This window comes from Sordaria macrospora, chromosome 4 (assembly GCF_033870435.1).
Source record: "Sordaria macrospora chromosome 4, complete sequence".
NCBI classification, from domain to species: Eukaryota; Fungi; Ascomycota; class Sordariomycetes; order Sordariales; family Sordariaceae; genus Sordaria; species Sordaria macrospora.
The window spans coordinates 1,823,605-1,837,635 of record NC_089374.1 but is presented as its reverse complement, the minus strand read 5'-3'; the positions used below and the strand labels follow the sequence as shown (position 1 = coordinate 1,837,635).

General features: G+C 51.4%; 7 protein-coding genes across 7 annotated transcripts; 5 read left to right on the top strand and 2 right to left on the bottom strand.

Moving 5' to 3' along the window:
- The first annotated feature begins 338 nt into the window (after nt 1-338).
- SMAC4_01944 (uncharacterized protein) lies at nt 339-1,464 on the top strand. The gene is made up of 3 exons (XM_003348875.2): nt 339-576; nt 658-923; nt 1,023-1,464. The coding sequence occupies exons 1-3, from the start codon at nt 504-506 to the stop codon at nt 1,197-1,199; spliced, it is 516 nt and encodes a 171-aa protein (XP_003348923.1). The 5' UTR covers nt 339-503; the 3' UTR covers nt 1,200-1,464.
- A 746-nt stretch (nt 1,465-2,210) lies between these two features.
- SMAC4_12790 (60S ribosomal protein eL39) lies at nt 2,211-3,379 on the bottom strand. The gene is made up of 3 exons (XM_024655287.2): nt 3,324-3,379; nt 3,003-3,103; nt 2,211-2,783 (listed from the first exon to the last, which is right to left on the bottom strand). The coding sequence occupies exons 1-3, from the start codon at nt 3,327-3,329 to the stop codon at nt 2,735-2,737; spliced, it is 156 nt and encodes a 51-aa protein (XP_024511189.1). The 5' UTR covers nt 3,330-3,379; the 3' UTR covers nt 2,211-2,734.
- A 144-nt stretch (nt 3,380-3,523) lies between these two features.
- SMAC4_01943 (uncharacterized protein) lies at nt 3,524-5,168 on the top strand. Its single transcript, XM_003348874.2, has 3 exons — nt 3,524-4,201; nt 4,283-4,690; nt 4,759-5,168. Exons 1-3 carry the CDS (start codon nt 4,079-4,081, stop codon nt 4,777-4,779), a joined length of 552 nt encoding a protein of 183 aa, XP_003348922.1. The 5' UTR covers nt 3,524-4,078; the 3' UTR covers nt 4,780-5,168.
- A 1,698-nt stretch (nt 5,169-6,866) lies between these two features.
- SMAC4_01942 (uncharacterized protein) lies at nt 6,867-8,269 on the top strand. The gene is made up of 2 exons (XM_003348873.2): nt 6,867-7,915; nt 7,972-8,269. The coding sequence occupies exons 1-2, from the start codon at nt 6,950-6,952 to the stop codon at nt 8,209-8,211; spliced, it is 1,206 nt and encodes a 401-aa protein (XP_003348921.1). The 5' UTR covers nt 6,867-6,949; the 3' UTR covers nt 8,212-8,269.
- Nucleotides 8,270-9,843: 1,574 nt separating this feature from the next.
- On the bottom strand, nt 9,844-10,413 carry SMAC4_13621 (uncharacterized protein; the record flags this gene model as incomplete). The annotated part of the gene is made up of 1 exon (XM_066091509.1): nt 9,844-10,413. One exon carries the CDS (start codon nt 10,411-10,413, stop codon nt 9,844-9,846), a length of 570 nt encoding a protein of 189 aa, XP_065946792.1.
- Nucleotides 10,414-10,914: 501 nt separating this feature from the next.
- On the top strand, nt 10,915-12,559 carry SMAC4_01941 (uncharacterized protein). The gene is made up of 2 exons (XM_003348872.2): nt 10,915-11,754; nt 11,812-12,559. The coding sequence occupies exons 1-2, from the start codon at nt 11,653-11,655 to the stop codon at nt 12,058-12,060; spliced, it is 351 nt and encodes a 116-aa protein (XP_003348920.1). The 5' UTR covers nt 10,915-11,652; the 3' UTR covers nt 12,061-12,559.
- Nucleotides 12,560-13,035: 476 nt separating this feature from the next.
- On the top strand, nt 13,036-13,986 carry SMAC4_01940 (uncharacterized protein). The gene is made up of 2 exons (XM_024655286.2): nt 13,036-13,392; nt 13,480-13,986. The coding sequence occupies exons 1-2, from the start codon at nt 13,197-13,199 to the stop codon at nt 13,929-13,931; spliced, it is 648 nt and encodes a 215-aa protein (XP_024511188.1). The 5' UTR covers nt 13,036-13,196; the 3' UTR covers nt 13,932-13,986.
- Nucleotides 13,987-14,031: the final 45 nt, after the last annotated feature.

Sequence of the window (14,031 nt, the reverse complement as noted above, 5' to 3'; positions counted from 1 at the left end):
ATCCCAAGAAGGCTGACCAGTTGGGCCAGCACTGCTAGGTGGTCCATGCACGCACTTTCCACGCGTGCAATTGGACCCTTTGCGTGCAGCGGGCTCCACAAAATGAAGGCAGAGGCGACTCGTTTGAAGGACTGCGCCCGCCAACGGGCACTCACGCGGACCTCAACTTTCATCACTAGCCCAAGCAAACTACAGGCACCATTGACGGGGAAACCATAAGAGCCAACTGCAGCCGGTGAATCACACCGCGTAATACCTTCCACTCATCTCATTGTTTTCCAAACCTTCTGCAACGAAAGAGCAGGCCACTTGCTGCTTTGGATTTGAATTTACGCAAACAGGTATTTAAAATAACACCCCCTCCCACTTCTTCCCCCCACAATTGAACCATCTCCTCTTTGCATCATTCACCCACCAGCATCAATCGCATTTAACGCCACCTCAGCCCATCGACATCCATCGACTTATTTTCTAACGTCGAGATCGCAAATACAGACATCAATATGGCGGAGAACGACGAGCGCGCCCTCCAGAGGGTATCTCTCCAGAGCAACGATGGCCAGGTCATCACCGTCGGTGAGTCGAGTTACCCCGCCACGTTGGCTTGCCTCCTTTGTTCCCCTGGGATGGCAGCCGACTAACCGACGCCAAATACAGATCGTGTGGTTGCCGAGCGATCTCTTCTCATCAAGAACTTGATCGAGGATTTGGGCGACGAGGCTGTCATGAACGAGGCTATCCCCCTACCAAACGTGAACGAGCCTGTCCTGCGCAAGGTTGTCGAGTGGTGCGAGCACCACCGCAAGGACCCGCCCCAGACCACCGAGGACGAGAACGACAGCCGCAAGAAGAGCACAGAAATCGACGAGTGGGACCAAAAGTTTATGCAGGTCGACCAGGAGATGCTCTTTGAGATCATTCTCGTAGGTTCCCCCTTCGTTCCATCGGTCGACGCTTACTTGACATGCATACGACACTCGGGTTTTGCAAGGTCAGGCCATGCTGACATATTCCTCATTCAGGCTGCCAACTACATGGACATCAAGCCCCTCCTTGATGTCGGCTGCAAGACCGTAGCCAACATGATCAAGGGCAAGTCCCCGGAGGAGATCAGGAAGACGTTCAACATCACCAACGACTTCACTCCGGAGGAGGAGGAGCAGATCCGTCGCGAGAACGAGTGGGCCGAGGATCGTTAAAGGCAGAGGTCGCCCGTGTGCTTAGTCTACCGGGACTTACACACGTCAGCCGAGTCTGGCAGATATATGGAGGTCTGTTATGATGGAGATGGATACCAAAGACATCCGTGTTACGGACAACATCTTGACGCGGATGTGATGCAGTTTGGTCTTCAATTGGAGGGATTACAAATGGAATTCAGGAACTCTTCCATGCAGTGCGCTCAGTCGTACTTCTGCGTTGTCAGGCGTTTAGAGGCGTTGCTTCTAGCTTGTTTTTCTTGGGCTGAATCGAGGGTTTTCTTATAATGACACGGTTAGTGAACCAGGTACTCATGCGGTTGAATGCGTTCTTATCGTCCAGACATGCCATATCGCCGTGATCCCGTGTTGTTTCCATGATGCTTCCCAACACGCCTAGCGTGTCATTCGCATTGCCTCATCCTCACCACCTATCACGTCCGAAGTATGATCAGTAGCTATGATCAGTAGCTCATAGTGACAGGAAACCCTTTGTGCAGCTAATTGCGGTCCGACATGCTTCGAGGTGCGCCTGAGTGCCGCTGTGACCAGATAGAAACAGGATTCAGACTAAGGGAAATAAACGCAGCCATGCATCCATCTGGCTCTCACTCATAATAGTCTCCAGTACAAGAGTCACGTTTCTTACTCCCATGGAAGTTGGGAAACACGAACATGCTCACGCGCAAAGCCAGCTTAAGTTGCGTTACAACTTTAACGCAACTCAGAAAAAATACCGGAACTGTATATTTACAGGGAAGTCCGGGAATAGTTCAAGATGGTTCAACCGAGCGCTAACCCAAGTGGTATATCAGGGCTCATGTAGCTCGGTTCGAAAGCCAGAGGCGTTGAGGTCGTCGACGCTATATGAACAATCTGGACAAACGCTGTCCACGTTTCGGAAACCATCACCGACAGCGTCACACAGATCTTACAGATGATGCAGACATGTACACGGCAGATGGACCAACTGGGTATCACAGTTCCATGAGCATGGGTAAAAGTATGGGAATCAAACTCTCGTGCATCGACACCACGCTTTCTCTCATTCCAGATCCTAATTTGCCCCGTAACGGTCCCTCTAAATGTTGCCATAAAGCAGTAGTACTCCGAAAGTTTACGTTTCCCAAAAAAACAAGGATCAAGTTCCAGGATATTTTCCCCCCGCCGAAAGAACACAGCTGAAAACCGACCGCCGCCGAGCCAGAACTTGGTTGTGATCACATCATCTTCCGGGTTTGTTTTGCTTCCTGGTTTGCTCCCTCGCCACTCTTCTCATTTGTTGTGCTTCCTAATTGATATGCGGTGACTCCATGCCAAACAAAACAACCCCGTGGCGGGAGGTCGGGAGGATTTCGTTATCGGTGTTGGTTTTCGTAAGGACAAAGTCGCCGAGAAAAGAGGGCTGCCGTCATAGGGTCGCTTCTTTTAAACACACCACGCTCCAGTTTTAGAAGAATAGAGGTGGTGGTTCAGAGCAGCCAGGAAAAGAAGACCATCGTTGGGGGTGGAATATGGAAAAGTCGAGAGAGCACTTAGAGGCCGAGACGGGTCTTGCGCCAGTGGCGACGCTTGGCGTTGTAGCTGTTTGGCGTCATGTTAGCATCCAGTGTCATGATGAAGCAATCGTCATGCGTTCTTGTTTCCAGAGAGTTTGCGAGAGGGCATGTTGCGCCGGGAACGGCAGAGGCAGCTGGTTTGTTCCCCAACTGCCCCCATCTCTATCCCCGTCACTGCCCATTGCTCTCCCTCTTCTCTCCGGCTGGACGCCACTGCAGTGGGTGTTTTCATGGTGATATGTACCGGATGGTGTTGCCAGTGCGGAGGCGAATCCACTGGGGGATAGGCCTGTTCTGCTTCTGGGCCTTAGCAAGCTTCTGCTTGACACGGAAGGTCTTGTGGCTCTGTTTTCGCGATGCACATCGTCAGCATAACCTGTCTTTGTCGTCGTTTTGGACGGGTGAAGTCATAGACCCCTCCCCGGTGCCTCAATCGATCGCTCCGAAACCGTCATTTTGGAAGTTCCGTATCGCTGCCATTTCGGGCATCGCAGAACGGCCAAAAATTCGACAGCAGAGCAATTCGGAGCGATCTCTACTCTCAATACGACGGGGCGTTACGTACCGGCATTTTGACGGTGTTGTCGAGTTACCGGTCGATTTGGCTGGTGTCGATGAGGTGGGTTAGAATATTTGGTGTGGGCTTTCAAAAACCAAGCAGAACACTAGGGCCCGAAAGTGCGCAGGTGGCTGAGTCACGTGTGTGCTTGTGGCTCGTACTTTTGTGGCACAGTCTCCCTTCGCGTCGAAGGTTCCGCTCTTTGACAGGCAGGTCCATCTGGGCCCAGAAGGCAACGCACGGACCATTGGAAGCGGCTATCGGAGGCTTCCACGGCGCCGTCTCTGCCAATCGATTGCCGGGATGTTTACAGTTGGGCTGGGCGCTGGGGACGGCTTTGCCTCCCGAGACCCCTGAGTGCCGGCATGATCAAGGAGCTCTTTGGCGGCATTGGAGCGGCGACCTGTCAACGACAACAAGAGAAGACCATCTTGAAGCAATCTAAACCAAAACACCTTTGTCGCAACACCACGGCGTCACAAAATCTCGTTATCCTATCCTCAACCGTGCACGCTCGAGCATCCGAAAGCTACCGACTGGGCTGACCGCGACTCACTGTCATCTCGATAATACGCTACTCCCCGTCATCATTTCCGTCGACTAGTACGGCCCGATCCGTCACGTCAGAGCCCGATCCGCATCAAGGAGTCGCCCTGCCCGGTCAACCCATCTTGTTCGCCTCGTGTCATCTGCCTCGATCAAAGAATTTCCACGAACTTTACGCGCATAGACTCCTCCGGGGCACCAACCAACACGCAAAGATGGGTCAGAGCATGTCATGGCTGTCTAGCCTGTCCAACCTCTTCTGGACAAAGAAGGAAATCCGCATTCTGATTTTGGGTCTCGATAACGCCGGAAAGACGACACTACTATACAGACTCAAGGTAGGCTCACCTCCTGAAAAAAAAAAAGGAAATACGCATGGCAGCGCATCAAGGTTCAGAGAGCTGACAGTCTTTGTGTAGATTGGCGAGGTAGTAACGACGATACCAACAATTGGGTTCAACGTCGAATCAGTCACATACAAGAACCTCAACTTCAACGTGTGGGATCTGGGTGGTCAGACAAGCATCCGCCCCTACTGGAGGTGCTACTATGCGAACACGGCGGCGGTAATATTCGTTGTTGACTCGACCGATATGGAGCGATTGCAGACCGCGGCGGACGAGTTGGCAGCCATGCTGAACGAGGAAGAGCTTAAGGACGCTGCGCTTTTGGTATTCGCCAACAAGCAAGATCAACCAGGTGCAAAGGGGGCGGCAGACATTTCACAGGCTCTCCGCCTAGGCGAGCTAAGGGACAGGAACTGGAGCATCATGGCCTGCAGTGCAGTGGATGGGACAGGCATCAACGAGGGCATGGACTGGTTGGTGGTATGTTTAACCTCTTCTCCTGCTGCTCCCGGCCCGTTATCGTCTCTATGTTCTAACCAAGTAAGCAGCAAACCGTAAAAGAGGAGTAGTGGCCAAAACCAGTGGAATGCGCGAACATCACCACCGGTTTTGAGATGATGCGGGAACGACGAGGAGAATCTGTACAACAACAATGACAACAACATCAACATTCGGGAATTGGTCGTATCGACGGAATTACATACACCAACACATGACTTGGGTATATCGGATACGTACGGCGGCGGCGGGCCGGGTTTCTCGGCGTTCTAAGGGGTTATGTCCCGTGGTGGTTGGTACCAGCGGATGCCTTGATGACAAACAAAACGACATAACGGTTCAGAGATTCTGCCTACATACTACAGCTTACGAGCTTTCTATAGCCTTCTTTTAATTAATGGGACCGGCTCCGGCGACCACTCGACGCCAGAGCCGTCGGAAATTAATACTTCAAGCTCACAACAAAAGACGAATCATGAGCTTCTCATCAGTACATGTCACCAAGCCCACATTCTCGCGCTGCGTCTCCGAGAGCGATAGCGCTCACACTTCTTCTGCGCGGTCGTTCTAAACTTTGTCATGGACCCTCCAGGCAAAAGTTCAGAGCTAAGGTTAAAATGACCTAACAGTACACAACCAGTGAGGTATTGTACAAGTATCCTGTCCACGGTCCGATTTTTTTTTCAATTCCGCATCCCGCGCTCTTATAAAGGGATACCGTACATAGGTGCGACAAGGTACCAGCTCATGACCTTACGTAAAACTTCAACTTGATAAGCAGAAACAACACTTTTTGCTAATAAAGAACTCTAGACTGACTCTTCCTTAGATTCCCTTCCCACGTCTACCAAAGTTGGCCTCTGCAAATCCAAGTATAGGGTTAATCCAGGGGGACTGTGTGAAGAAATAGCGACGGTGACAGTTCAAACTTAGCATGCTGATATGTGGAAGAGAAAAGAGTCCACAGCTAGCAAGAAGGCAATTCAAGCTGAAGCATGCTCGTGGTTTGCCAACTCATCTATGCTAAGTGTTCCTTCCACAGTTGACCATAGCTGAACAAAAACAGGTAGGTGGTTGCTTCTCCTGGGTATCACCCTCGTTGCGAAGTCGTTGCCCACCCAAGCTTCCATCCTCGTGAAGTTCATTCTCGGAGTTGGCTCGTCTCCTGCTTTCATCAATCAGACGAACACTCCATTACTTCTCCACGAATTCCGGGGTTTCCCATCGTGATAGCGCACGACTGAGACAACTTCGGGATATATGTCCACTTGTGAGCGGCGCTCCGACAGCCCAGTACCGTGTAGCACGATACCTTCTATAAAATAAAACACTGTGGTCCCAGCCTCTTTGTGGATCTTCAGCATTCTAGACTCGGGGTAAAGTACCAACGCAGTAACAGAATCATTTGGGTGCATTTACCGGAGACATTAGAGGTTAGCTGCTCTGCAACAATAAGCCCATCACGCCTTTTGCCAACACCCCAGTCAGCTATATACTCCGTGCCAATAACATAGCCAAGCCAGACAAACCAAAGCTACTTCTTTCTAACAACCACGTTTTTCGTTCTAACGAGAGTAACGCCGTCGCCGCACCATATCAAACATCAGTACATAGCAAGACCCTGGTTCGCAACCGAGGCAATTTATCTTGGACCGATTAAGTATAATGCGCTTCAGCAACGTGTTTGTGCAGACGACTCAAAATGTATTATCGTGCACAAGATTCCTAGCGTTGGGAGGCTGCTTTCCAGCATGAACATTCAACTACAAAGTGAGTGTCTTCTCATATTTCATCGCCATCACAGCAGACCAACTAGCTATGGCAACTTACAACGTATACCTCTAGTGCCTGTTCCTCCGAGATTATCGTAAGCGACAACAACCTGACAAAAATGTTCATTGGACCACACAACCACCGGGTAACCATCCGGGCGGTTCCTGATTGCTACCTTACCATCAATAGTAACCTAAGAAAAAGCAATTTGCAGCAGGAACCAGACTCTCGGCGGAAGCTGTCACATTCAGTCCGATGTTGTATCAGCTTTCCGCCTGGGCTTAGATCTTCAAAGCCCCCAGTCTTCAGTTGTAGACCTTGTTGGCCGCTCGAGTTTAAAAGAGCAGCTTTGGCCTTCTGGATGAGCGCTGGTTCTCACAAAGTTCCTCATCAATCATTTAGCTCAGAATACTTCTTCCTCTACCCTTCAGTTCAGAGACACCGACACCGACAGACGATTCTGCAATCATGAGTACTCCCGCCAAACGGAAGGCCGGGACGCCATTGTCCGATGTTCAACCTGAAGCCAAGCCAACAGCTCCTGGTCCCTCATCCCTTGGCCCCAAGGAGAAGTCACCTACTCCTGGCCCCGCACCTCCTCAAGCCAAGGGAACATCAACACCATCCAGTCCCGGAGCGCCAGCGGCCGACCAGTCTGCTGCCCCTGATCTGATGTCTGGTGCACATTGGCTGCAACAACAGCTTAATGAAGCAGACGACGACGAAGATTCAACACTCGGAAGTGATGCTGAAAGCTCGACTGCCTCCGTTTCTTCCAGTATCTTCAACTACCGTACTTTGCACGGTCGAACCTATCACAGCGAGTCAGTAACCGACAATGAATACTGGGGCCCTAACGACTCAAAGCACATTGATGCTTTGGATATCTACTACCATGGCGCGTGGCTAATGCTCGGCGAAAAGCTTCATCAAGCCCCTATCAAAGGAGACGAGATTAAACATGCTGTAGATATCGGTACGGGATCAGGATTGTGGGCTATCGACTTTGCTGATAAGTACACTACCTGCGCGGTCATCGGTACTGATATCTCGCCCATTCAACCCGGTTGGTGCCCTCCAAATTTGGACTTCCAGATCGACGATGCAACAAAGCCATGGACGTTCAAGGGGAACCACTTCGACTACGTACATATCATGTTCATGAATGGCTCCATCGCAGATTGGGACGCTATCTACCAAGAGGCCTACCGGTGCTGCAAGCCTGGTGGTTGGATTGAGCACGTTGATGTGGCGTCTATCATCAGGTCTGACGATGACAGCATCATCCCCGGATCTGCCATCGATCAGTACGGAAAGATTCTGGTCGAGGCCGGAAAGAAATTCGGCAGAAGCGCGTCGGTCGCTGAAGAGGGGAAAATGGAGTCCGGCATAAAGGATGCTGGGTTCGTGAACCAGCACGTGAAGACATTCAAGGTAGGTTGCGTCACGAGCTACCATCAACGGAATAAACAGCTAACCAGCGAGTTCAGATGCCCACGACCGGGTGGCCAGAGGATCCTGCGCAGAAGCAAGTCGGCCTCTGCGGCTACGCTGCAGTCGCGTCAGACGTCGAAGGTGCTATCCAGTTCCATTTCGGTCAGATCATGGGCTGGAGCAAGGAAGAAATCTCGGCTTTTGGTGCCCAACTTCGTAAGGAATTCAAGGAAGGAAAGCAACATGGATATTGGCCCTGGAAGTGTGTGTATGCGCAAAAGCCGCTGGACGCCTAATTAGCAGGACGATTGCAAGGGGGAAGTCCAACGCACGGCGCTGACGGTTATAAATATTTTGTTATCTGCGTCGTACATCAATGTTCGTAGACATGAGCCGGTGAATGCCGCTCAGTGAATGTAACGCAAAAGTTTCAGTGTCCTAAAGAACCAGACATCTCCTTTCCCACTGCCCCAGCTTCCGCTCCATTGTCGTTCTCGAAAAGCCAAGAGTTGGATGGAACAGAACGACGCAGGAACAGTCACCATCCAAACGGCACATTGAGGCTGTGCAAAAGTGAGTGCCGAATCGGATACCACTTGATCCTTTTGTGTAGGCACCCAGGAACCCTGATCTTGACAAACGTGAAATCGTGTGGAAGTCTAGAATCCGGGGAAAGCCACCAAGGGGAAATTGATTGACAAGGGGTGTTGGAGGTCTTACTGATCTTTTTAAGATTCCCGACACCGTGGTTTAACGGCGTGAAAGGTACCGGATATTTAGGGAGTGTGTTCGTATGACCTTTCTAAAAGCCGAGAGAACCTTATGAGGCATTACAGGTAAGGAGCGTTCAAGAAGAAGTAGGTGGTGAAGACACTGTCAAAGCTGCGTTAACAAAGTAACCAGTCCCATGAAGATCCACGTTTGAAAAAGATAAAAGGTGCAAGTAGCATGAGCTGAAGGCACGACACCGAGACATATCTGTCTCCAATGTGAATATCGCACTTCTTCAGCCTCACCTAAAAAAAAAGTGAAAGAAACGAGACACTTACCTGACTAATCCTCTGCCCCTTACATCATTTCAACCATCTCCAATGTCACGAATGCTACTGTCCCCAACGCACTTTGCCGCTGAAAGACATATGCCTCAGTAGGATCCGGAAACCGGAAACCAATGATCGCGCAATCTGCCTCCAAGTCAAGTGACAGGTGAGCCAGGCATCTTTTTAATACCGTCCAACTGAGCCAACTTTCTTGACTCCGGTCATTCTACGGCCAGGGCTCTCCAATATTTCCAAAACTCAACCTTGAGAAGTGGATATCTATGACGGGCAAGCGACGTAAATGAGGCAACCAGCTCAAAGACCCCAGCAGGAACAACTAACTGCACGATGGAACACCAATTCAGAAAAAAGCCGCCAGAAGCCTCCCTCGCATGCATGGCAACCTCCAAACATGAAACAAGTGTTCTTCGCATGAGATGAGTTGTATGCGGCTCTGCTGAGGTTGGACCGCTTCTAGCGACCTAATTACTGTGCAGTAGCGCAAGGCAGCCTTTGTCGACAACCAGGGGAAGAAAACCAAACCTTTCCCATTTGATGCCCGATTTTCCTTTTTTGGTCATTCCGGTCGTGGCCTGCGGACTGCTGAGCACCGGAACATCATGCATGAAGGCCTTTGGGAAGCACGGGAGAGATGAGGTGGCCCCCTACAAACCCCGCGTCACGTCTTACGACAGCGACGACGGGTCAACGACGACGACGGGCCTGTGCAACCACCACCAAGAAACACCATTGTCCATCATGATAACTCCGATGCGGTGTTCCTACAGGTACATATCGTATCCATTTCAGGCGGCGGCCTGTCCTGCAACCGCCCCGGACGGACACATACGCACCCGACCTCCAAAGAAAGAAGCTAGATGTAGGTACCTAAAAACAGGCTCCTCGAGTTATGCACTCGGGTAACATGACCTCGTACGCTGGAGACGGGAACGGACCTAACCACTCCTGGGCTATTGAGTGATTTCTCTTCAGGTCACCGGCGCAGCCATTCAGTTTCAATAGAGAAAAGAAACCGGAACTGAAGCCTCGAAGATAGCTTTGGATTGATTTGATGGGAGAGAACGAGTGACTTGTTTTTTGTTGATGACAGGGAAATATCGTGTCGCCGGGAGATGGTTGAATTGCGGCGTAGACGGATGAAGACGGAATGGATTGGGGTCGAGTTCCATCCGGCGAGGAACGGGAACTGTGGAGAATTTGGGGATGTGTGGATGTCCAGTGTGGGGAGCCCTGACCCTGCGTCCCGCAATTCGCAACGTCCCTCGCCAACACAAGCCTGCTGAACTTCGCTTCCCGTCCCCGTGTCTTTGTGCAACACAACTCCTCGCCAGTCTGGTTTTCGACACCGACGGCTATCTGCTTCACCCACCGCATCCAGCCAACTATCCTTCCTCTTTGCGTGGGACAGTCCCTATTCCTGGCGGTCAACACTGGCATGCTGCCAGAGTCGGCAATCTTGGTGAAACCCGCCGACAGCGCAAACACAGAAGAGGAATGTAGGCCCGAGGAGACCAAACTGTCCACCTTCGGCTTCCAGGTGTTATTGTCCCCAGGGCATTCGTCCAAGTCCTAGCTCGAGCTGGCTTATCACCACCACCCAGGTCAGTCCTGGGACAGGACGACAGGACTAACGACGCCGCACACTTCAGACGGAGATTGAAAACGCGGAATGGAGCAACCGATAATCATTCGGCCAGGCCGACTTGGCAATACCCACGTCTGTTGTTGATCTTTTACCGTTATCCTATCGTCAACGGCCTATCTCCGGGGGCCCAACTTGACTCATCAAGTCACGACTGCATTGAAACTGCCATGGTCCACCTGTCCCGTTGCTGGTCGGTGTCCCTGTGAGCAAAGACCTGCATGAAGGATCGCAATGGATGCCTGAAAAGGTGGGACACTCTTCTTAAGGCGACCAATCAAAGCTGCGAATGGCGTCCCTTTTGCTCAATGCAATGACATGCCATTGGCCGTTAATTTTCGGCAGGGGCCAGTTCAATGGATGTCCTCACTCCTCAGGCTTCCTACTGGAAGCTTTGCGAGAATGAGCGCTGCAACACTGAATTACCTACTGCAAGGACCTCTCGGCGAGGATCTTTTTCTGCCGTTACGTTGCTCGGCCGGCCGAGGGTCCGACTTACACGCAAATGCGCTCCCTTGGCTCCCACAGGCGAAGAGTCAAACATGGGGTCCCGGTGGAACAAACGTGTGCCAAGGGTTCTTGGCTTGTTTGTTCTGTCAGAACACTGCAGCAATCCCAGTACCTTGAAGGGAAAGGTCAGAAGGGTTTACCAGATAGGACCGAGTTCGTCCCAAGGAAGATGATCGGCCCCGCGGTGTCTTGAAAACATATAAGTCGGCCGACCCGGCTCCGGACTGACGAACTCAGACCTTCTTTACTTACCTACTTACTCATCCATCATCAAGATCAAGCATCATCGTCAGCTTCAAGCAAAGTGAAACTTACGTTCCCTTTGTTCCATCGATACAACACCAAGCACCCGGCGTGTAACAACTATCTACCCCGGAGGGCACTCTCTAGAACCAACGACACTACTCGAACTAAGAGGAAGCTACACGTCTCGAAGCTCTTCTCAATAGTCCTTGACATCAAAAGTCAAACACAAAATAGCACCTTTCAACAACACCACCGAGCCTCATCAACAACAGTTAGCCATGAAGCGCTCTTCTTCTCGTGCCTCTGCCCCGTCGGCAATCAACATCAACACCACCGCACCCATCACAAGCCCTCTTACCTCGCCCAAGTCTCCAGATAGCGTAAGCCATGCTCCCTTCTGGGTCTCTCATCTTCATGGGACTAATGAAACTCAACAGTACAACGAGATGAGGTTCTCGTACGACTCCGGGACAACAATGGCCCCTACCAACAGCCGAAAGGATTCGGGGAACACAGCCAGCTCGGCAGAGTCATCATCAAGGCCACTAGGAAGATCCAAGTCACACAACAAGCACGTCAACGCACATAGCTACTGCGGACGACACTCGACTGAGTTCCTGTTTGGAGGTCGTTCCATCAGGGACCTCTTGAGCAACCTTAAGCACCGAAGAGACTCGCGGGAGTGATTCCATCCTCATCATTATTGATTCCTGAAAATGGATCAAGTTTGTGAAGAAAACTCAACTTCGGCTACGGTTCTCATCCGTCTGCACTGGCTGGAACAGGTTGCATTGGGGGGAACGTAATACATTACCAGCTCGTCTCAACAAGGGAGATTGGATGCTTTGGGAGGAAGAACAACAACAACGGGATACCCATCTACGCTCAACGATGACATGACAACTCCTTTTCGTTGCATGTAACAACATCATTTGTATTTTCATTTCTTGTTCTATGGGATATGATACCAAAGGAGTTATGGGTTTATGAAGAACAGATATGGAGTTGGGTGCATTTTTTGAGGGCTGGGTAGTGGTGTGGTTAATACCAGATATGAGCCATGCATGCTTGGGAAAGTAGGGCAATACCTATCAGGATGTTGGACTACAGCAGCGTAACTAGTAGTGTAAAGACTGGAAATGTAAGACAAAGTATTACCGGTATCACAATTCTTCACGGTCGGTTAACACGGCAAGATGCCACGAATGCCCAGTCCTGGGCGACGACAATCGACGTCCGTTCTTTGGTGAGAATGATGGATGCCGAGACTTTGAGCGGCGAATTTGCTGTTGTGAAAGTCGCCTATCCTTGGCTTCGTCTCATCATTGCGCTTTATCCTTTTTCTTATAATCATTCTAGAAAATGCCATGAAAGTGAACAGAGCGTTCTTCCGTCACATGCAAATATTCATAACCACCGGTCTAGTGTAATCGACGGTTCGACAGACGGGGTCGGTGATCGGCGTTCCAGACGCCGGGCCGCCGATGGATGGTGGGCCTCGCGGAGTTTACACTCAAGAGCCCCACAAGGAAAGAACCATCCATGATTCAACCCCAACCCCTGTCCCGACGCGCGAATCCACAGCACCTGCCGCGGCCTCGGTCGGGTTTCTTTTTGGGTGTCGAAAATTGTTGTTGTCCCCGCCGCCATCGGTACCGGTTCCGTCTTGTTGGGGAATCTCATCCACTGTATCCGTCCATCACGTTCAGAAAGGAGAACATCGGATCATAGTTTGACTTTCTTCCCACAACCGCCAAGTCGAGTTCATCTATACGAACATCACGACAACACAACAACGAGAAACCTCACACGACAGCAAACAATGGCTGGCTCCGCTCTCCGCAAGGGCTACCTAGTCCTCTACAATGCCGCCTCGGCCGTCTCCTGGGCGATGATTCTCGTCCGCGTCGCGTCCGTTTACTTGGCCAACGGCGCGGGCGCCGTGCCCCTGGTCGTTGACGACTTTGCTCGCGTTACGCAGACTTTTGCTGTCATGGAGATCTTCCATGCTCTTACCGGTATGCTTATGCCCGTTCCCATCCCCTCGTTCATCCTCTCCCCGCTATCCGTAGAAATGACAAAGCTAATTGGTTTGTTTGCAAAAGGCATCGTCCCCGCCCCCCTCTTCACCACCCTCATGCAAGTCGCCTCCCGCCTTATGCTCGTCTGGGGCATTTCCTACCCTTTCCCGCAGCTCAACACCTCGACTTGGTACAGCTCCATGCTTACCGCGTGGTCCACCACCGAGGTCATCCGCTACACCTATTTCGCGCTCAAGCAGTTCGACTTCATCCCTTACTTTTTGCACTGGTTGCGTTACTCGGCTTTCCTGGTTCTGTACCCCATGGGCATCAGCTCCGAGGTGGCCATGATCATCAAGGGGCTCGTGGGACCGGCCGATAAGCTCGCGCCTTGGTACCCGTATGCGCTGGTTGCCGTGCTGTTGTCGTATATCCCTGGCTCGGTGATCCTGTATAGCCATATGTTGAGCCAGAGGAGGAAGCAGGTTGGTGGTGGTGCTAAGGGCGCCGCTAAGAAGGCGAAGAAGAGCCAGTAAGGGGTTATACCCTTTAAATGACGAGGGGGTGATTGATGGGGGAATGGGACTCGGGCACGGCTTATGCCTCCATCTCTCCTAGCTGTTGGAGTGCTGTGGA

Bases quoted from the DNA above. Each gene is read 5' to 3' on its own strand.
- SMAC4_01944 (XM_003348875.2), top strand. From the start codon at position 504: ATGGCGGAGAACGACGAGCGCGCCCTCCAGAGGGTATCTCTCCAGAGC. The intron at 577-657 runs GTGAGTCGAGTT...CGCCAAATACAG, and splicing joins TGGCCAGGTCATCACCGTCG to ATCGTGTGGTTGCCGAGCGA. The intron at 924-1,022 runs GTAGGTTCCCCC...TTCCTCATTCAG, and splicing joins TGCTCTTTGAGATCATTCTC to GCTGCCAACTACATGGACAT.
- SMAC4_12790 (XM_024655287.2), bottom strand. The intron at 2,784-3,002 runs GTACATATCACC...GACGCCAAACAG, and splicing joins CGCACTGGCAACACCATCCG to CTACAACGCCAAGCGTCGCC.
- SMAC4_01943 (XM_003348874.2), top strand. From the start codon at position 4,079: ATGGGTCAGAGCATGTCATGGCTGTCTAGCCTGTCCAACCTCTTCTGG. The intron at 4,202-4,282 runs GTAGGCTCACCT...GTCTTTGTGTAG, and splicing joins CACTACTATACAGACTCAAG to ATTGGCGAGGTAGTAACGAC. The intron at 4,691-4,758 runs GTATGTTTAACC...CCAAGTAAGCAG, and splicing joins AGGGCATGGACTGGTTGGTG to CAAACCGTAAAAGAGGAGTA.
- SMAC4_01942 (XM_003348873.2), top strand. From the start codon at position 6,950: ATGAGTACTCCCGCCAAACGGAAGGCCGGGACGCCATTGTCCGATGTT. The intron at 7,916-7,971 runs GTAGGTTGCGTC...CAGCGAGTTCAG, and splicing joins AGCACGTGAAGACATTCAAG to ATGCCCACGACCGGGTGGCC.
- SMAC4_01941 (XM_003348872.2), top strand. From the start codon at position 11,653: ATGAAGCGCTCTTCTTCTCGTGCCTCTGCCCCGTCGGCAATCAACATC. The intron at 11,755-11,811 runs GTAAGCCATGCT...GAAACTCAACAG, and splicing joins CGCCCAAGTCTCCAGATAGC to TACAACGAGATGAGGTTCTC.
- SMAC4_01940 (XM_024655286.2), top strand. From the start codon at position 13,197: ATGGCTGGCTCCGCTCTCCGCAAGGGCTACCTAGTCCTCTACAATGCC. The intron at 13,393-13,479 runs GTATGCTTATGC...TGTTTGCAAAAG, and splicing joins GATCTTCCATGCTCTTACCG to GCATCGTCCCCGCCCCCCTC.